General features: G+C 36.9%; 1 protein-coding gene across 1 annotated transcript; it reads right to left on the minus strand.

Moving 5' to 3' along the window:
- Positions 1–5,733: 5,733 nt before the first annotated feature.
- On the minus strand, positions 5,734–23,402 carry LOC132547829 (tetratricopeptide repeat protein 12-like). The gene is made up of 17 exons (XM_060211631.1): positions 23,339–23,402; positions 21,841–22,005; positions 21,160–21,255; positions 20,828–20,976; positions 19,746–19,856; positions 19,343–19,475; positions 17,631–17,819; positions 17,182–17,251; positions 16,896–16,990; positions 15,970–16,150; positions 13,575–13,667; positions 13,165–13,228; positions 11,551–11,685; positions 10,678–10,959; positions 9,812–9,911; positions 8,132–8,354; positions 5,734–7,651 (listed from the first exon to the last, which is right to left on the minus strand). Exons 1-17 carry the CDS (start codon positions 23,400–23,402, stop codon positions 7,582–7,584), a joined length of 2,220 nt encoding a protein of 739 aa, XP_060067614.1. The 3' UTR covers positions 5,734–7,581.
- Between the last annotated feature and the right edge of the window lie 129 nt (positions 23,403–23,531).

Here is a 23,531-nt window from a genome sequence, read left to right on the forward strand (position 1 = left end):
TGAGAACAGACCCTTCTCCAACGTTGCATTGGCCATTGGATTTGTCTGGCACGTCGCTGCGCATTAAGCTGTGGTCCAACATATGGCTGCCGTGGTCTTAGACCAAAGGCACACAGTCGAGTACACACTTTGGATCAATTGGAACATGATGATGTCCAATTCTGTTCCTTCCTGTTTCCATGTCCATCAGAAAGCGATTGCATAGGTGCAAAAGTCGCATTGCCCTATCCTGCCGATGCATTGTCATATGAGGCAACCGCTTCGGAGAGGGTCTGCAACCCTTCTGGTGGCATGTAGTCTTTGGATGAGACGGCAAATGTTCGATGGATGAACTCCAAATTGATAAGCGACCTGATTTTGAGGGGTACCTTGCATAAGAAGTGCAATGGCACGACCCCAGTCAATTTCGGACAATCCTGGCATTTTTTACGGTGTACTGTTTATGCTTAAAATGTGGGAAATCAAGACGGATATGTCTGAAGATTCGCACATACAGATTTTGAACCAATCCTTTATGCTGGGTTCGAGATATCGTGCTTTTGTCTCTTATTCTTTCGTACAAGCCGCGTGCACAGTTTAGCTATGCATCAGTGATTTTAATACAGTACCATAGGGACCTAACTCAAATGCACACATTTCAAGTTTCATGGTTGTACGTCAAAGATTTAATTTACAATATTAACTTTCTGTTGCGTTTCTTTTTCTTCTCAGTATACATACCTTACACATTCATATATGTTGAAAGGCGAATATAATTCTTAGTGCATAGGATGTGATGAGCCATTCACTGTTAAACATTTTTTATTGGACTGCAGTGACCTTCTGTCTACTCGAGACCGTTTTTATCGTAACATTACATGTCTAAAATCCCTTTTCGAAACTGTTCAGATTTATAAAATTCTACATTACCTGAAAGATGTTGGTCTATATAATAGACTATGAGATACCATTTTAATCTTTTGTGTTAACATACCCATTTAAGATTTTTAACATGTCTTTTTCCTTTTGGTTTGTTTAATGCTATTTCCTTTTGGATCGTTGTGTGTTGTACCGTTTGATGGCCCTAATGACCTTTTGTGTGTTGACAGGCAATTAAGAATGTAATAATAATAATAGATTGAGATCCTACCAAACCAGGGAATCATCTGCCTCCTTCTTGGTCTGCCGCGGCGAAGGAGCTGAAGAAGTCGGAAACCATTCTTCTTGCCCCCAGGAGGATTCTTACCCTTCCTACCCTGCTGCTTGTTGCCCTTGAAGCGAGGCTTGGACTTAGGCTGAGCGACCGAAGACATTGCCCTCTTCTTGGGAGGTGTTGACCTGCGAGGCACTAGCCTTCTCAATCTGGAAACCCTTCACTAAAAGTGCTGAGGTGATCATGTCCTCTTTCATATCCTTCTGTACAGAAGGAAGAGCTCCTCCTATTATGGTAGAGCCCGAGAATGGGGCAGTCAACAAGCGGGAGAGGTAGGGTTCCTCAACTGAAAAATACCTAGCCAACACGACATTGGTGAGCAAAGAGACTTGCAAAGTCACTGATGCTGTGTTCAGGACAGAGGTGATTTTGTCCTGCATGTCGGCCAGTTCTGCCTCAGATATCTGAATACTCTATGTAGACAAACTGTCAGGTAGTCTATATACAATAGGATCTGGATGGACAGTCGCAACATTCTCTCCATCTTGTGCTGTTCCTAAGAACCGAACACCACTTGGTCTACAGAATGGCTGGGCCAGGGTGTCAGCTCTGTCAATTACAGCCTAGCTGGTTGAGAGGCTAGTTGCCTCTGAATGATCACCCAAGCCGAGTTGCAACCTAGCAAACCCCAGAGTATGGGTATAGGAAGAATTCTTCCCCACCACCCGAGCCAGGGCAGTGGCCAGAGCAATAGTGCCTTCTGGCAGAGAGGGTGGTGAACTCTGGGATCGACAATGCGGAAGGTGATGGCAAACCTCCGCCCCAAGAATCCAGGAGACATCAGCCCAAAGGGCCTGCATCCCAGAAAGAACATGCTGAGCCTCAGTTTCAGCAGCCTCTGGGCCACCTTTTACCTGGGAACCCTCCTCACATCTTCCTCTGCCATGCCCCCACCCTCAAAATCCATTTCCTCCACAATGGGGAAAAATAGGCTCCTCCATATGGTGTTTAGGCACAGAGCACCTAACAGTCATGGCTGTAGGCTTGGGTCTAAGACCCGAAGCCAACCCCTTGGATTTGGAGACCGACTGGTCCGTGTGGGAGGTGAAAGTCCAAAGGTCCAGCAACCTTTCTAAGACTGGCAGACAAGGCCTCTGAAGAAGCAGAAAGTTGGGGTGATTCCAAACTGCTTAAATGTCTCTTGGAGGGAGAGACCAAACCCCAGGAATTTCCCAAGGGTTAAAACCAAACCCCCTGTGGGAATGGGAATGATCCCACTGGCTGGGAGAGATCCCAGAACTGGCCAAAATGGCCTGTCTGAGCCAGGGGGTTGGCCACCCTGTCTGAGGACAAGGATGAACTACCACTTCCACCAGGTGGACACCCACCCATGTACGGGCTAGGCCCGTAACTGCTGGGATATTGTTGGTACCCAGAACCAACCCCAGGCTGGCCTGGGCAGCCCATGGATGAATGCCCGCAAGCACCCGTATACCCAGAGCCAGGGGGAAAACGAGACCAGAAACCTGAAGCAAGGTCTGCAAACCCAGCCCCTTGGGGGAAACCCCCTGGGTACCCCTGCACATGGAACTCTGGACTGGACTGGAAGGGCCCAGAACCAGGAACCTGTGAGGGTGGAAAAACATGCCCTGCACTGATGCAAGGATAAGTGAACTGAGAGTCACTAATCCCATGGACACAAACAACCTTGACAAGAAGTCTGTGATTCCGGAACCAGCACTTGAAAGTACAGGCCCAGCGTCAAGGCAGCCCCCACCAACAACACCACCTGGCATGCCGGGATCACTGAAAGGACCAGTGACCTACAGACGGGAACTCCCTAGCTAATTTGACCCCCCCACTCCAGGACGCACCTGGACAGGAGCTCTGTGAATCGAGAACACCCCATGGCAGGAATGCCTAAATCAGCAACTGGTTCAGAACCGGGGGCAGAGGACTCACTGAACAGGCTTGGGGGCCTTGACGGAAGACTGTGTGTGAACAAAGTTCATACTACGAAGCCTTGCTACAAGGCTGGCACAGGGCACAGGCATCCCACTCTCCAAAGAAATGGGAACACCCATGTACGAAACCCCGGCGTAACCCAGTGCTGGCTATACTTGAAACAATAATCTAAAATTGTAAACAAGAAAAACAGTTTCAACAAAAACCAACCAAACAAACCACGAAAGAAAGCATAAACCAATGTAACATGGCAAACACTGCAAAAAACAGTCGACAAAGCAGAACAAAAATAAAAAACATCATGCAACCGAAACGAAACACTTGGTAACGCACTTGAACACGTGGAGGAAACCACGGCCGGAAAATTAGCACAGATAACCATAAAATAAATTTGTAAACAACAATATAAATGGGAGATGGGTAGACAAAATCAAAGTGAGTGATAAATAATACTCAGTGAAACTACAGAGAGGAACTGAAGGCTCTCAGCTGAACATATCTACAGTCATCAGCGCCATAAAGGAAAGAGGATGGGAGATCACTCTGTCTTGGCCATAATGGCTCATGGGATCATAGGGAGGGTGGGATTTTTAAATTCTTTGTTTTTGGGATACAAAGATGGACGTAGGTACCATATTTGCATACTAAAGTTATTGTAATTATTACTGAAATGAAAATTTCTGTAATTCACGCTCAGATCTATCCCATATTCTGTAAATATTGCTCATTATTTTGTCAATATAGCATGGGCACTTAATTTGATAGCCATAATATTCAAAATATTTGAAATTAATTACCATTAATAATTATGAAAATAAAAAACTGATATATATGGCTGTGAAAATTAAGCTAATAATATTAATGGCAATAAAAAATGCAAATAATGAACAATTACAATTATTTTCTTTGTTTATTTAGCATGAAAAATAGTATGAAAAAAAATAATGCACATGGGATGAAAAATATTTTAATATTTGGGGAAAAAATAGTGATCAGGTATTTTAGAATACATTTATTTATTTCTTTCAAAAACTGAAAACATACTGATTTATTGAAATGAATTGAGTTTTTAAGAAATTTTTAGGCTATTTTGAAAGCAATATTTGACAGTGTTGGGTGCTGTTGAGGGCATTATGGGACATTAATGATTTCTCTTCGTCAATATCCTGGCCAGGCCTTACCATTGAACAACACAAATCTGGCATCATACACTGCTGCTCTAATTCTGTAGGAAATTAAGCTAGCATTGCTGTCTCTGGGGTAGTGTTTATTACGTATGCCAACACAATGACTACAGCTGATATCTTTCTGGGTAATCATGAGACCCCCAGGTATTTGTTACATCCTCCTCCTCAGATTCAGGGATACCTCTAAACAGCAGTTTCTACATGAGTATTGCTCTTTAGTATCTGTCCTTTGTGATAAATTGTAGTATTTAGTGTTGAATTAAGTGTCAGTATTGTACACATCACATCAATACCTGACTGTGATGAGGTGTGTGGCTGCGATTCACGGGAATAGTATTTATTCACTAAAGTAGATTGATAACCAACAGACATATTGCATTTCACATTTAGACATATTGCTCATAAAAGATCATTTTATTGAACCAGAGTTGAAATTGAGTTTTTCTATTGAAATTGAGGACTTACTTGACCTGTGTCTTTTGGTGACCTTTATGTTGACCTTTATATTGACCTTTGACATTCTAGAATATGTTCAATCAAAAATATTTACAATTGATGGAAATTGATGAACAGTTTGACCTTTGACCAATTATACTGACCTTTGCCATGCAATCGTAATTATGTCATACTGATAGGCGTCGCTGAACATTTGACTAGTGATAGCCACCTGAGGTAAGCAATATCGAATAAAACGGGTTATAGCTTGCAGGAGTCACAAAAAAAAAAATAGATGTACTGATGGTGGTAAACAATTTCAGTAACAATACGAAACAAGAGGATGTGCATTCATTTGTTTTGCAACCATTCCAGAGATTTAATAATAAGGAACACATTCAATTTTGGTAAATAATTTCTAAACCTTTCTATCCATTCAGAGCATTTGATTCATATTTAGGTGTAGAGAATTTTTTTTTTCATAACCTTTAGTAAACTTGACCCTATCTCCAGGGGGAAATGCAAGATCTAGGGTCATGAAATTTACAATTCTGGTAAGCCACTTCTATACACGGTGGTCCTATCATATCTGATGTTTAAAAGTTTTTGTAATGTGACCCATTTAAGTCATATCCCTACAGCCCCTGATGGGTTGGGACAATATAATTCAAACCATTGGTTCATCTTTCGCCATGGAGGGTTTCTGCAAACTTTTCATGAATTTTTTGAGAAGCCAAATGTGTAAAAAGTTTAAGGACACACAACATCTGACAAAAAGTGATCGCAATAGGTCACCATGACATTGTCTCTTGTGACCTAACAACAACTGCCATCTCAGAAATTCCAGAGCTTACAATCACATGGAAATCAAAACTGAAGAAATCCTAGAGTTGAGAGGTGGCAATCCCTGGATGTTGGTTATGAATCACCAAAAATCCTGAAATACTGGAAACCAGTTCAAAGCATAACAACAAAAGCAACAAAATATATTATCGATTTATTTATCCTTAAAAAAATCAATTCTGTGATGTGATTTATGTACATGAATGATGAAATTCTTCATTTGTAGAGAGACACTTCAAGAAATTCCTTTAATATATCCCTCACATATTGAAACACCCATTGTGGCATTTATTTTTAGATATACTTTTAATAGAATGAACGACACTTGTATTGAAAAACAAGTGACACTCCAAGATAGAGACGCATCTGTTAGCGAACCATATAATCAGATAATGAGACACTTAGTGAAACTTAGTGAGACAATTTAAAGACACATGTATAACAAGTTAGTGAGACGTATCTATGTCACGTTTAATGAAACTCTTGTGACTGACACTTAAATTGAGACACTTCAGTGACACTTGTTCTACAATGTAGAGAGACATACCCATGACACTTTTGATGGCGTTTTTCATGAGACACGTCTATGACACCTGCAGTGAGATGCTTTACTGGCACTTGTTCTGTGACATTGCGAGATATACCCATTACACTTAATAAGATACACTGAAAGTGAGACACGTCACTGAAACTATGCAATAAGATACCCCAGCGAAACTCGCAGTAAATACAGAAGAGGTCAAACTCCGCTCATAGGTTAATCTCTTAAATGACTAAGCAGGACAGACAATTTACCTCTATTCTATCAAGTAATACACATTCATATATCACTAATGTTACTGATAACAATACTGGCTTGGAAGTAAAAAATTGTACGGCACCAATCAAAGTTTTCAATTCTGTGGTATAATTGGAGTGATTTTCTAATAAATATGATCAAAAGTATCATACACTTGCATCATTGTCCTATCAAAGTTTTTAAACACATTAAAAAGTTTGATATAACAATTAATTGACTTGTAGTTTTTTTCACATATCACATTTTTGAACATTTTACACAGAATCGCATGCAAGATCATGTATACTGCATCAAACAAAACCCGGAAATATAGATACAATGTATGCTAGTCTGATATTTTGACAATTTCGTAAAAATTCAATCTGTTTAAAATGAGATGCATGTCTATGACTTGGATGTTCTTTTACATCATAATCATGAAATTTTCATTGATTACTGCATAATTCCAGTTTTATTAGAACAAAAATCAGTATACCAAAGACATACTTTTATATATAGTGAAATTTTGCCATTACGAAAGATTCAAATATTCTTGATTTAACCAGGTTATGTGATGTAACTTGTTATTGTAAATAAAGTCAAAGACTCTTATGAAATACATTGTGTGACATCTTGTAGGAACGTTTGTGCCAACTGAACAGAAATCTTGGTCACAGGGGTGTTTGATATTGAGCGGCTTCACTTTAACCCTAAAAAATAATCGCCCACCTTTAGGGTCATTATAGAAATATGGAAATCGTCAAAAACATTTTTTCAAAACATTGAAAAACATTTTAATTGGCAAGTACAAATATCTAAGAAACAGTATAGGAGACGAACAATGTGGCTGAACAATTCAGAGCCATTAAAAAGTGAAACAAAATAAGAGTTTCACAGGAAAACTGTTTTATATTGAACATACCATCTTTAAATATCTACCAAAAACAAAGTAATTTTCTTGTCAATAAATACTTGAGAAACTGTAACAACCTTCAATTATTTTTATCAATATAATACTGTATATCAATCTACCAACTTTAACGAATTCATTTCAATATTTGTTTTCTTTCAATGACAAAAATATGGAACATATGTCCACATTTAACAGGTGTCCAAACTTTATTTTTATTAGATGGAATTCCATGATCCTGAGACTGTTGTGACTGAAGTGCTACCCTGTTTGAGAATGTGGAACACTAATTGATGAGGTGATTGAAGAGGATGAGAGACCGCCATGAGAATCACTTGAGATGTTTCATACACGTGTGAAGTATGTCTATGCCATGGAGCTCTCGTAACTTCTCCAAATGTCTGAAATGAGAAAGCAGTGTCCAAAATGATTAATTCAGAAACATTATTTTCAAAGTCTGACCTTATAAACCGTAAGCCAACACAGTTTTTTTTAAAATTAAAACAAAAGTTTTGAAAAGTATCAATTTTAATAAATATTGAATGAAAAATCTAATACAGCATGTCACATAGATTTCAAAAATATTTCATTTTGTGAACACATCTCTTCAGATATATTTCGGAATACATGGTCTAAATTGACGTTAAATTCTTAAATGACGGGCTAATAGATGTATGGACACCGATATCCATTACCAAATCAGCAAAGATGTGATCAAAAATTAATTTTGACAAAATAATCGCAAGGGATTTGAATTTGTTATTAAAACTCCTGGCGTATCAATTCGAAAATAAATCCCACGCCAAATATATGTGATTTACAGCACATGGTCAGATCCATGTTTGTTTTGTTTTTGAAACTGATTTTCATTAAACCATTACCTTGAATCTCCTTGAGCAAGCTTTGCGATGAGGATGGCACAGTTTTGTTGTACCGCAGGACGTCTTCCGTCTCTGGCTAACACTAACAAGTCTTTGATAATGTCTGTTTTAGCTAATGCCGCACACACCTTGGGTACCTGAGTACAGTGACCCAGACTTAACGCTGAGTTCCCGATGAGAATCTCGTCCTCGGCCTTTAATAGTCGTATGAGTGTCCCAAGTCCTGCAACAGACACCAACAGTGAATATCTACTGTAACAGACATCAGCAGTGAATAACTACTGTAACAGACACCAACAGTGAATAACTACTGTAACAGACACCAACAGTGAATAACTACTGTAACAGACACCAACAGTGAATAACTACTGTAACAGACAACAACAGTGAATATCTACTGTAACAGACACCAACAGTGAAAAACTACTGTAACAGACACCAACAGTGAATAACTACTGTAACAGACACCAACAGTGAATATAACTAGTGTAACAGACACCAACAGTGTATATCTACTGTAACAGACACCAACAGTGAATAACTACTGTAACAGACACCAACAGTGAATATCTACTGTAACAGACACCAACAGTGAATAACTACTGTAACAGACAACAACAGTGAATATCTACTGTAACAGACACCAACAGTGAATATAACTACTGTAACAGACACCAACAGTGAATATCTACTGTAACAGACACCAACAGTGAATAACTACTGTAACAGACACCAACAGTGAATAACTACTGTCTACTGTAACAGACACCAACAGTGAATATAACTATTTTGTAACAGACACCAACAGTGTGTATATCTACTGTAACAAAACAGACACCAACAGTGAATATCTACTGTAACAGACACCAAATGATTTCACAGTAACATTTCTATTTCTGTTGAAACACTAACAGTGAATCAAGGCTATCTAACAGACACCAACAGTGAATAACTACTGAAAAACAGACACCAACAGTGAATATCTACTGTAACAGACACCAACATGTGATTTACATATATGTAAAACATATATCCAACAGTGAAAAACTACTGTAACAGACAACAACAGTGAATATCTACTGTAACAGACACCAACAGTGAATAACTACCAAAGTACCTCAAACACTTCATTACAATGAAATAAATTATTGACACAATTAATTCATAATACGCCCATAACGTGTGATAAAGCCTTCCTCATAAATTTTGGTTTAATTAGAAATACCAACATATAGTGTGTAATGTCTGTTGTAACAAAAAAAACAAAAACAAAAAAAAAACAAAAACAATGAAATTAGAGCACCACAAAAACACATGATTTCACAGTAGCATTTCTATTTCTGTTGAAATTAGATACTGGGAATTGGTGTCACTTTCTCACAGGCTATCTAAAGAAATTATCCTTATCAGGGAGAATGCTGAAAAAGTTCAGAGTTATGACCAGTAACAGATGTAATTATCACTTTTTTCTGACAAAAAGTCATTGCATATTCAAATGCCTGTCTATTGATGGGTACATATATCATAAAACATATATCTCACTGGCGATTTGTCTGACTTAGTAACAAAAGAAAAAAACAATTAGGAATAAAAAAGATTAAATAGCAAGACTTTCGAGCATTATATAAGACATCTCTCTAAATTAAAATCATCTTATAATTAAGAATTGTCAGGCCTTACCTTTGTGATCTACTACAAATATACGTGCAAGTTCGTTGATTTGGGTGCAGGCCGTCAAACCTTTTAAAGCATGTTTTCTGTTTTCTGCATCATCTTCACTCTGTAATAGACATCAATGTATAAGAACCAGGCAACTAATCAGGTCATCAAACTACCTACATATCTAACTTGGAGATATATTCATCTTATGAATTACTAACCTTGACATGACATCATGCTCCCTTAATTTCATATGACATCCTATTTACCTAACTCTACATGACATCCTTCCCTTACCTTCACAAGACATTCCATACCCTCACTTTCAGATAACATCCTACTCCTTACCTTCACATGACATCACAGCCCCTTACCTTCACATGACATCCTACCCCCTCACCTTCACATGACATCCTACCCCAACCTTCACATGACATCCTACCTCCTTACCTCCACATGACATCCTACCTCCTTACCTTCACATAACATCCTACCTCCTTACCTTCACATGACATCCTACCCCTCACCTTCACATGACATCCTACCCTTCACCTTCACATGACATCCTACCCCTTACCTTCACATGACATCCTACCCCCTCACCTTCACATGACACCCTACCCCCAACCTTTACATGACATCCTACCTCCTTACCTCCACATGACACCCTACCTCCTTACCTTCACATGACATCCTACCCCCTCACCTTCACATGACACCCTACCCCCAACCTTTACATGACATCCTACCTCCTTACCTCCACATAACATCCTACCTCCTTACCTCCACATGACATCCTACCCCCTCACCTTCACATAACATCCTACCACCTCACCTTCACATAACATCCTACCTCCTTACCTTCACATAACATCCTACCTCCTTACCTTCACATGATACATCAGGATTTCTGCACCATCTTCTGTACACAACCAATCAACAGATGGTATAGAGTTGGGAAGAACATGGCTGAGCACCCCCAGACTTCGTGACACGATGAGTTTGTAGTGTTTAAATTTTTTACAGAACTCCAGGCACTGTTTACAGATGTTGACGGCATGTTCTTTGTGTTGTGGCGACGTAGTGAAAGTGAGATTTGACAGAAGACCCAGTAAAGACTCGACAAGTTCAACACTAATTGGTTGGTCAAGCCGTTCTTTGTGTTGAGTCTGAAATACAATTAAATACAGATACTCACTACAACAAAATTATACACTGCAAATATAGAGGAACAGAGAACATCCGAAGCAAGAATTAAAACTGAATGCATCCTATATTTGCTGTTTACACATCTTTGAACCAGACTCCTATATTCCACTAGAAATCCATCCTTAAAGACTGCCGATATTACAGAATCTTCCAGGCTGGACGTTTGATCTTGTTTTCTTTGTATTGAAAACTGTATACTGATCATTAATTGACAAGCTAATTTGTGATCGTAGACTACTTTTGATGTGATTGCATACCCTAAATAATCATATCATGTTTTAATGATATATGTCTACACTATGAATGTATAAAACAACATGTATGTAAATATCATTTATTTTTGTGTGTGTCTTTCCTTTTATTTGCTTTGACTTTGTGTTATTGTGATACTTGTGTTATATCCATATGTGTCTAACTGAATAAGCAGTTAAAATTTGTCTTGAATTTTAATATGAAGTAGCAAATTACCTGGTAGTAAAAATCTTAGTTTTAACTATCAACTACATTACAGCATTTATCTGATGGATCTAAATTTGGCACTAGTCTTTTACCATAAGGTCAAGTATCGCCTTCCATAAATCCTGACGCCTACACAGCTTGTCGCGTATAGCTGGGTCTATCGCCAGGTTCATCATTGTCGTAACACAGGTTGGTAGAACACAAGCTTGGCCGGAACAACCATCTTTCTGTAAATGTACAAAGTTAAAGAATTTGTGATGCCTTTCATCTTATTCCATTGAGAAGAGGATACAAAGTATCAGCTTTGTAAATGGACAAGTAAAAACAAATTTTTTTTTTTTTAAATTTTACTAAATTCTGTCAGAATCCTGTCAGTCTATCTGGATAAGTAGTATTTTAAACAAAGGATGCCACAGTGAATGTTTAAGTCAAGTGTATAGGTATGGGTAAAGATTTACCAATAAGAATTTGTGAAGGAAGCTGGGTTTAGACTTACCAATAAGGATTGGTGAAGGATGCTGTGTATAGACTAATCAATAAGGATTTGTGAAGGATGTTGTGTATAGACTTACCAATAAGGATTTGTGAAGGATGCTGTGTATCGACTTAACAATAAGGATTGGTGAATGATGCTGTGTATAGACTTACCAATAAGGATTGGTGAATGATGCTGTGTATAGACTTATCAATAAGGATTGGTGAAGGATGCTGTGTATAGACTAATCAATAAGGATTTGTGAAGGATGTTGTGTATAGACTTACAATAAGGATTGGTGAAGGATGCTGTGTATAGACTTACCAATAAGGATTGGTGAAGGATGCTGTGTATAGACTTATCAATAAGGATTGGTGAAGGATGCTGTGTATAGACTTAACAATAAGGATTGGTGAAGGGTGCTGTGTATAGATTTATCAATAAGGATTGGTAAAGGATGCTGTGTATAGACTTACCAATAAGGATTGGTGAATGATGCTGTGTATAGACTTATCAATAAGGATTGGTGAAGGATGCTGTGTATAGACTTACAATAAGGATTGGTGAAGGGTGCTGTGTATAGATTTATCAATAAGGATTGGTGAAGGATGCTGTGTATAGATTTATCAATAAGGATTGGTGAAGGATGCTGTGTATAGACTTACCAATAAGGATTGGTGAAGGATGCTGTGTATAGACTTACCAATAAGGATTGGTGAAGGATGCTGTGTATAGACTTACCAATAAGGATTGGTGAAGGATGCTGTGTATAGACTTACCAATAAGGATTGGTGAAGGATGCTGTGTATAGACTTACCAATAAGGATTGGTGAAGGATGCTGGTTTAGACTTACCAATAAGGATTGGTTAAGGAAGCTGGTTTAGACTTACCAATAAGGATTGGTTAAGGAAGCTGGTTTAGACTTACCAATAAGGATTGGTGAAGGATGTTGTGTACAGATTTATCAATAAGGATTTGTGAAGGATGTTGTGTATAGACTTACCAATAAGGATTGGTGAAGGATGCTGGGTATAGACTTATCAATAAGGATTGGTAAATGATGCTGTGTATAGACTTACCAATAAGGATTGGTGAAGGGTGCTGTGTATAGATTTATCAATAAGGATTGGTGAAGGATGCTGTGTATAGACTTATCAATAAGGATTGGTGAAGGATGCTGTGTATAGACTTACCAATAAGGATTGGTTAAGGAAGCTGGTTTAGACTTACCAATAAGGATTCAAAGGCAGGAAGAACATCTACATCAATTTTGTCTCTTAATTTGACTTTAAACCTTCAAAACAATAAAGGGTAATGAGAAACCTTAAATACATATATATACATATTTTTTTTTATTTTTCAAAATCCAATATATACAATTACTGGTAAGTAATTTATTAAAAAAATAATACTGTATAGTTCACAATTTATTAACAAATTTCCAGATGAGATGATCCTTATCTCAATATCCATTTATCAAAAATATTTTACCTGCCAATTTGTAAGAAACAAGTTTTTGATAAAAAATAATTGCAGTATGATAATGTGTTGTTACATGTATATCATGTCATCGTAAATTACCGAGAAGAATGCAGGTTTCAATAATTACTATCTTTAAATGTAAATAATAGGAAACTTACATTTTATCGAGTGCCAGGTTGTTTAGAACACTGCCTGCTGTAATGGCTATGGTAGCATTGGTCCTAATAAGCTCAAACAATACTGCGATTAACCTAGAGAAAACAACAACACAATCATAAACACATAGTACTGTAATTACCCTACAGAAAACAGCAACACAATCATAAACACACAGTACTGTAATTAACCTACAGAAAACAACACAATCATAAACACATAGTACCGTACTTAACCTACAGAAAACAACACAATCATAAACACACAGTACCGTAATTACCCTACAGAAAACAACACAATCATAAACACACAGTACTGTAATTACCCTACAGAAAACAACAACACAATCATAAACACACAGTACCGTAATTAACCTACAGAAAACAACACAATCATAAACATACAGTACCGTAATTAACCTACAGAAAACAACACAATCATAAACACATAGTACCGTAATTAACCTACAGAAAACAGCAACACAATCATAAACACACAGTACTGTAATTAACCTACAGAAAACAACACAATCATAAACACATAGTACCGTAATTAACCTACAGAAAACAACACAATCATAAACACACAGTACTGTAATTACCCTACAGAAAACAACACAATCATAAACACACAGTACTGTAATTAACCTACAGAAAACAACAACACAATCATAAACACACAGTACTGTAATTAACCTACAGAAAACAACAACACAATCATAAACACACAGTACTGTAATTAACCTACAGAAAACAACAACACAATCATAAACACACAGTACTGTAATTACCCTACAGAAAACAACAACACAATCATAAAAACATAGTACCGTAGTTAACCTACAGAAAACAACACAATCATAAACACACAGTACTGTAATTAACCTACAGAAAACAACACAATCATAAACACACAGTACTGTAATTACCTTACAGAAAACAACAACACAATCATAAACACACAGTACTGTAATTACCCTACAGAAAACAACACAATCATAAACACACAGTACTGTAATTAACCTACAGAAAACAACAACACAATCATAAACACACAGTATCGTAATTAACCTACAGAAAACAACAACACAATCATAAACACACAGTATCGTAATTAACTTACAGAAAACAACAACACAATCATAAATAAACAGTACTGGTATTGCTCTACTGGTCAGATGTCAATAGTTATCTCCCTTCCTATTTTCATTATTATTTGGTGTAAATAATCCAATAAGACCTATGTGTCCTTTTACACATTTATCAATGAATACTTCTTGCTCAAGCAAATCAAAACATCAAGACATCACAACACAATACTAACTCCCTTGATCAGTGTTTTAGTAATATACATATGGGTTGTAAAACCATGACTTTTTTAGTCAAGTCTTCAAATACATGTACATTGCTGGTGCAGGGTTAGGAATTAATGTATGTACGTATGTGTACATGCAAAATGGACCATCCGTCCATATCTCAGGCACCGCTGCCTCCCACTTTACGCCAACTCTGCCTCTCAACCGTAACATATATCAGGGGCACATTTAAGTCATATGTTAACCTTAATCTGGATGTTTCTAGTAAATCCTTGTGACAAGATTGTAAGTTTTAAAGTGTGTAACTTTAAACATATTAATCTTTTATTATATTTTATCATCGTATGACCATTACCTCATAGTATGAGTAAAGTCTTGGTGATTATGTATGTTTAACTATTTCGAAGGTTCATTTGGCTACAACAAAGAGCTAATACAAAACTCCAAATTTACTGCATTCAGTAGTCATTTCTGGACATGCTACAGTCGGTGCCCAACGTGGGACTCATGAATGAAACTTAGCATTGTCCCAAAGGCATCGCTGTATGACCTGGAAACTCAGGGAGAAGTTCTTCCCTGGAGGGGGAGTATATAACTCTGGTAGATACTAACAACATACTGCTCAGCTGGAGAGAATTTTGCCTTAGCTTGATCGATTGAGCATCAGACTAGTAAACCTGAGGTCATAGGTTCAAATTCTTGTGGAGGCTTTGAAATAAATAATGGTTTCTGTTACATTGGCACGCAACATGGTGCTCTGGAATAATACTTTGGGTCACTTTTACAAGCATCTCTGTAACCCCTGGAAACTCGAGGACAAGTTATTTCCTGGAGGACGAGTAGGTAACCATGACAAAATACAGGCCACAATAAATAGGTCCAGCAAGAGAGAATTTATCTTCAGCTCAATCGATTGAGCATCAGTCTAGTTAAACAGGGGATCCCGGGTTCAAATCCCAGCTGAGGCATTGATATAATGTAATCACCTCTGTTACATTCATAAAGAATATTATCAAACCTACAAATGTAACACTGGCAGGTACACTGGTTATGTATAATACAGTAATAGGCTTTGGTCTTACCTCGTCAGATTGAATACACGAATTACGGTGGATCTCCCTGATTCTGACAAAGTCAGTCGATGTAATAACGTTACACAAGCAGATTTCATCAGTCGACCTTGACCTTTGATTTTAACTTCCATAAACTGGAGAATGTATTCAGAGAAATTGTTTAATCCTAGTAAATGCTGCTGGTTTGATTCTGAAAAACAAGAAATAGCCGCTATTTAGACAGATTTCTAAAACTGGTACCTCAAAGCAACCGGAATAGTCTTAAACAAAACCTGGAGTCCTGGGGTGAGATAGATGTTTTACTGGAATAGCCCTGAACAAAACCTGGAGTCCTGGGTTGGGATAAATGTTTTACTGGAATAGCCCTAAACAAAACCTGGAGTCGTGGGGTGGGATAGATGTTTTACTGGAAAAGCCTTAAACAAAACCTGGAGTCCTGGGGTGGGATAGATGTTTTACTGGCATTGTGTGGTATGCTAAACAAAAGCTAGAGTCCTGACTGGGATAGATGTTCACTGGAATAGCCCAAATAGTAAACTATAACTTTCATGGCAGATTTCAAGCTTTACAACACTGCTAGATTTTCATGGCAGATTTTCTCTTTCACAATACTCTACTGGATCTTTATGCTTGACAATAAAAAATCAAATCTTCCCTTGTCTCCTTTCTAGTAGACTGAGACGATTCATCTGTTTATTTCTGTACAATAATTAAATTGATATGTTTTAAGGACTATCTGCATACATCAATTTCTAAACAATATCAGGATAGACATTGTAAGGATATCCCCAGTATACTGGGACAATTTAGACGTTGTGCTAAAATGTAACTATAGATTTACCATATTTGGTAAAATGTTTCTTTAATGTAACTATAGATTTACCATATTTGGTAAAATGTTTCTTTAATTTCTTGTGTTAAGAATGTGACCCTACCATTTTCCGTACATGCCATTGCCAACATCTCTACTCCTGAAGTCAACATAGTGAGCTGTTCCTGAGACAAGCTCCTAGGAGAGGACGCTATGCATCTGTCAATAGAAAAGCTCTGTTAGTTCCAAACTGGGACCATTAAATTCCTGTACAATCAACTTCTGGGATTGACTCCAAAATCAAAATCAAACGGTCAAAAAATTTATATCCCAACAAATAAGATGGGAATGTAAATGAATAAAGAAACAAGGAAATGTAGACAATTCTACTGGACAATTTTCACACTTACCGTGAGAAACAAGGATGACTGGAGAAGAGATCAATGCCACCATTTGTCCTGAATAGGGTCTTATCTTCCACTGTTAAAAGAAATAAAACCAAATCACATTTTCTATAAAGTCTGAAATATAGTTGTGTGTAAACTAATATGAAAGTTTTCTATTTTATTTCTCATTATTTACAAGTTAAGCAATGAACATGAGCTCTGGCTGCTAAGCTGACAAATGATTTTGGATGTTGAACGAGGAACATCCATGAGAGAAAATCAATGTACCTTCGAAGGGAAATAACCAACACAACAGACATCCACTGCCACCAATGTCTTAAACCCATGTTCTAGGTGAAAGGTATGAATGCTTGAAGTTACTCATCATGACTGTCGGCGAATTAGTGATTGTGGCTAGTGATGTTAACAAATGACCATTACATGATAAGTTATCATTACAGACCAATACTTACTTGTCTGAAGTCCACTACAGATGAGAGTAAATCCTCCACTATAATAGAGAGGGAGCTGATCCGGCTTGCAGACTTTCTCTAGTAATTGTACAATGGTTTGTGCACTCTCATCTCCTGATTCAAACAACTGTTTGGCCTGGACTTCCTGGGTCACCTTTTGTTCAAGTCTGTCAACTTCTGACAGGTATTCTGATGACGATAGCATTAATTCATTATTAGTCTGTATCTCAACGTAAAACAGTGTAAGCATTTTGGATATAATAAAACTTTAATTTCAAAACTACAACAAAACAAGATAATAGAGTTAAATTGTGGAAGAAAACCAGACCATCAAGAATAACTCATGTGGTCAGGCGGGTGACCCTTTACCTTTTCACCTCAGATTGAAGAATTGAAACCATCTAAGTTAAAGACAAAGGTGTCAGTACTATGCTATCCTGACTTTGTACCTGTGTAGTGTGAGTAATTTGAGCTGTTAATTGTTTAATTTATCTAACATAGTTTGCAAAATCCAGCACTGAATTAAAGATACATGTATAGCTTAACTGTTTTACTATTGTTATCAAAGCATCCTTACCTTGTTTCAGGCAAAGAAAGTCAACAGGGTCCCTTAACTGAGCCAGTAAAATGTTGCTTACTTCAGTGACATACCAAATTTTGATAATTAATCTTTTCACCTCTTTGATTTCCATAAACCCTACACTAGGTAATTTGAATATGTGTTTTAAAACCTACAATAGCTGATCACTCAAAAGTAAAGATAGATTTGATTACCTTTAATAGTCGACTCACTTAACAGTAAAGACAGGTGTAATGACTGACTTACTCAACAGTAAAGACAGGTGTAATGACTGACTTACTCAACAGTAAAGACAGGTGTAATGACTGACTTACTCAACAGTAAAGACAGGTGTAATGACTGACTTACTCAACAGTAAAGACAGGTGTAATGACTGACTCACTCAACAGTAAAGACAGGTGTGATTACCGACTCACTCAACAGTAAAGACAGGTGTGATTACCGACTCACTCAACAGTAAAGACAGATGTAATGACCGACTCACTCAACAGTAAAGACAGGTGTAATGGCCGACTTACTCAACAGTAAAGACAGGTGTAATGACTGACTTACTCAACAGTAAAGACAGGTGTAATGACTGACTTACTCAACAGTAAAGACAGGTGTAATGACTGACTCACTCAACAGTAAAGACAGGTGTAATGACCGACTCACTCAACAGTAAAGACAGGTGTGATTACCGACTCACTCAACAGTAAAGACAGGTGTGATTACCGACTCACTCAACAGTAAAGACAGGTGTGATTACCGACTCACTCAACAGTAAAGACAGGTGTGATGACCGACTCACTCAACAGTAAAGACAGGTGTAATGACTGACTTACTCAACAGTAAAGACAGGTGTAATGACTGACTTACTCAACAGTAAAGACAGGTGTAATGGCCGACTTACTCGACAGTAAAGACAGGTGTAATGACCGACTCATTCGACAGTAAAGACAGGTGTGATTTCCTTAAATGGCAAACTCACTCAACAATAAAGACAGGTGTAATGACTGACTTACTTGATGGCAAAAACAGGTGTAATGGCTGACTTACTCGACAGTAAAGACAGGTATAATGACCGACTTACTCGACAGTAAAGACAGGTATAATGACCGACTTACTCGACAGTAAAGACAGGTGTAATTACCTTTAATAGCTGACTCTCTTTTAGGGTCACACTCCTGAGCTTTTCGTAGACACTCTCTTGCTTTCTCATATTGTCCCAAACCCATGTGTGCTCGACCCATGTGGATGTGAGCCTTTATACAGTTAGGGAACACCTACAGTCAAAAAAAGGGGGAAGGTGAAATATTCCAAAAGTCAAATAGAAACATTGGGTCAAAAACAAGGGTCACACAAATCTAGGTCATACACATATGTGTGTATGTAAAAAAAGGACTGTTATTTTTATATGTTTCTACATTTCACTATATTTGGAGGACAGAATAAGATTGTAAAGAACAAAAAAAAAATTATGAATGTTCTACTTTATAAATTAAAATTCAATTGGTTGAATGTTTGAATATCTGAGATGATGGTCATCCACTCACCCGGAGTGCCCAGTCACAGTCAATTAATGCCTCCTCATATTTGTGAAGTTTGATGAGAGTCTGTGCTCGATTTGTATATAATACTGTATTGTCCTTTACCTTCTGTAAAGCCTGCGAGGAAAACACAAAAAGTGATATCAATTATTGGTAAATAATTAAAGACTTGGAAGTAAGATTAATGACTGTGGCTGGTTATCACTGACAGTCATTATTGATGAAAACAAAGGTTGTGACTGGCTGATGTGAGAATGAAAATGAAAGTCAGCAATAGTGATAGAATCTTAGAATCAGGACCACATGTAGTAATATGATAAAATCTAACTTCATTTTACAGCAGCTGATCCACTAATTGATTATATACTGTAAAATGATAATTTTTTTAGTTTCAAATAAATTGTTGTGATATTTTTTGGGGCATACAATTTTCATGGTTACAAAGGACTCAAGAAAGCCACAGAAAAAATAATGATTCATGGACCTATGAATTCCTGTATTAAGAAGAAAACCAGCGAATGAATCCACCACAAAATTTAATGTTACAGTATATAAACTTAATTTATCACGGTTGTTGATCTGGCTACAAGATGATATCTTCATTTCAGACAAAACTGGAGCTTCAACTCAATTAACAAAGACTGCCAGGTAAACTGATATTACCAGGTCTCAACCCAAATCAACTTAATGAATGATGAACCAGCAACATAACATATCCTACCTTAAGCCTTGGGACCCCACACATTACTTCTAACTGAAAGTCAACGGGTGGGCTTAACAAAGGATATTGAAAAGTTTGCTGAAAATGATCAGGTACTGAAAAGCAATAGCTTATTACCAGGCATGAACTTATTGCCAAGGACATAATATACCTAATGCATTGCTAACAGATAAGAACAAAAACAACAGATAGTTAAATATTCAGAATCTCTGGCACATCTGATTTCCTTTTATATTTGGGTGTCATTGTTGGGTGATGCAGTAGCAACAAACTCCCTTTCACCTATGTGAATGGGGTAAGTGATTACCAACCCGAAAAGAATTATCTTGAAAAATTAAAAGTGATATGTGATAAGAGCTTATTTTACCTCTGAATAATACTCTAATGCTTTTTCATAGTTTCCCTGTCTGAACTCGTCATTTCCTTTTTCCTTTATGATGTTTGCTTCCTTTTGCCTTTTTTTCCGTCTCTCAGCTCTTTCATTTGCATCAGCCTCCATAGCTGCCATGAAGGATTCTGCAAAAAAAAAAAATGGATGCCATTTCCTTTCTACAAATTTCTAATATTACTCTCCAGTTAACATTGACAGGTTAAGTATTTTTTGCTATTTTTCAAAAAATTTAGTCAAGATATATTCCTGCTTTATTTTTCTCATTAAGTGAATTTGCAACACTGTACTTCTCTTGTATAACTTTATACCTTGGCTTGAGTTGTCATATTGTAAACTATCAGCACACGGCACTTCTGGGTCTGGAGCAGCAGTTGGGGCTGTATTGATCATGGTTTTACTGAAACCTTAAAGGGAGGAAAAACAAAAATAAAGATCACATTAGAAAATTCTCAATATGTATATAAATACAGTGATAAATTTTCAAGATTTATGAATGTTATGACATCTATCTTTAAACAAACAGGTTTCTATATCCAATTACCAGAAAACATGTAGGTAATGCTTATTTTTAAAATCATTATCAGCCTTTCTATGGAAAAATAACTCGACAAATAACTTCAAACCAAAGATTCCTAATGAAGTATAAAGATGGTTTTATTTCTTTAGCAATATGCTCTTACAATTCCTCGTATAGAACCTACTTAATGTTTCAGCAGAAATTGACAAAAAAACAAAAACAAAAAAACACACATTTATCACAAACGAAAAATAGATTACGTCCATTTCCCTATTTTGAGTCTGACTCTAGGGTCATGTGTTATGGTCCTTAGGGTCTTTGACCCTTGAAACTTATAAACTGATTTGAAAGGATCACCTAGAAATCTTTAATATAAATCAACATCGAAAGTTTTTGGTTATAACTTTGTAGAACATATCAGGTTTAAAGATATCTGCCAGTTTGGAATAATAACTTGTGATATGTAACTGACCAGTTTTTGTTTGGGGAAGATCCTCGTCCCCAGGTTCAACTGGACCCAAATCCTCAGGGAAATGGCCCTTGTGGGATTTAGCATGTGCCAGCATGGAATCTGCCTCCTGCATGGCCGTCTTGACTTGGGTGTCATCACCATACTTCAGAGTCTTTACAATGGATTCTAAAAACAGAAAATTACAAAGTTTATTTACAATAGTGGAGATATAAATTGACTATGTTCTTTAAATCATACTGACCTTGGAAAAAAAACTACTTAAAATCTTTTATTTAGAATCAAATTTTATAAAATTCCTTATTTCTCAAACATCATCCTTCCTTTACTTTTTTGCTACTAAAAGTATCAATTTTACCACAAAATCTCAGATGTGCACATGTGTGGAAGAAAAGGGAACACAACATTTCAAGTGTCCGCAAAAGTCGGAACCTGCATCAACTCTAGTGTGATGATCCACACCTCAACCTGAAGAATGCTGTGTGACACTTATAGAGGCCGTAGCTAACACTACATGAAAAGTTTCAGTTGACTCACTCTTTTTAGCTCAAAACTTGAAGATCAATGTTTATTTCACAGTCACTCTATCAGATAACCTGCATATGTAAATTGTACAAATACAGACACATCGGGGACATATAATACGTCCCTGATATACATGCATGAAAGAACTGGGAAAAACATATTCCTGTTAAGTAATGTTCCATAATGTAAAGGTTTACGTTTTATCAGGTGAGAGACAGATACCATATAATCAACAGGGTAAAAGATTCATGCTACATGTCCCTTCTAGTCATGTCTTACTGGTATCTTTCACACAATGAGATCATGAATGTACAATTTTTCATGTCAATGCCTATATTAAGCTATCTGATACAGTTTGAAGTACTTATTAAAAAAAAATCGTTAAAACAGTAATAATTAATACAAGTGAAGCTCTATACTGGTATTAGGTGTAAGACTAAGTTTCATTTACGTTCAGGACAATATTATTATTTTGTCCACATATTGTCGACATGTTGCGACCACTATTAATACTTTAACATTATAATAGTCATCCTTCATGCACGAATCTAAATTCCTTAATTTAAATCCAATCAAACACAACTGATTAATCATGTTGTGCGATAACACTGAAATCCAAGTGTGCAAAACTGCATCAATATGTCATTTTCTTACATAAACCGTTAGTAGATACCTAAATAACAGTGTTATATAGTTTACTTTCCTTTGGTTCTGCACATGTTCAATGATATCAAGATACGTTATGTCAGTTTCAAATTTTGCATAATTCAAGATGATGTAAATGTAATTAAGACGATAGTAACTACATGAGTAAACACGTTTTTCTCGCGTGTTCTTATCACCTTATCTGTCAAATTTCACGAGATCTAATCTGGTTGAATCAACTTATGTTAATTTTAAAACGAGATCGAAAAGACAACTTCATGCTGTTACCTATATGACAATGTTCAAATGGTATAATTGACAAAATATTTACCAATCTGATCAACTTTGCTTAAAAAATCATCCAGAGCTGGATCTGCTTTGCCTTTGGACGCCATGTTGCTTGTTGATGGCAACCTCAGAAAGAGGCTACTAGAAAATTCGTCTGCAACCAACACGTAAATGCATGTATAAGTGATACTTTTCACAGTTATTTCCGAAAAATGATATTAATTGGCGTACAGAAA

This window comes from Ylistrum balloti, unplaced genomic scaffold (assembly GCF_031769215.1).
Source record: "Ylistrum balloti isolate Yb309-2 unplaced genomic scaffold, AGI_CSIRO_Ybal_v1 Utg369980, whole genome shotgun sequence".
NCBI lineage: Eukaryota > Metazoa > Mollusca > Bivalvia > Pectinida > Pectinidae > Ylistrum > Ylistrum balloti.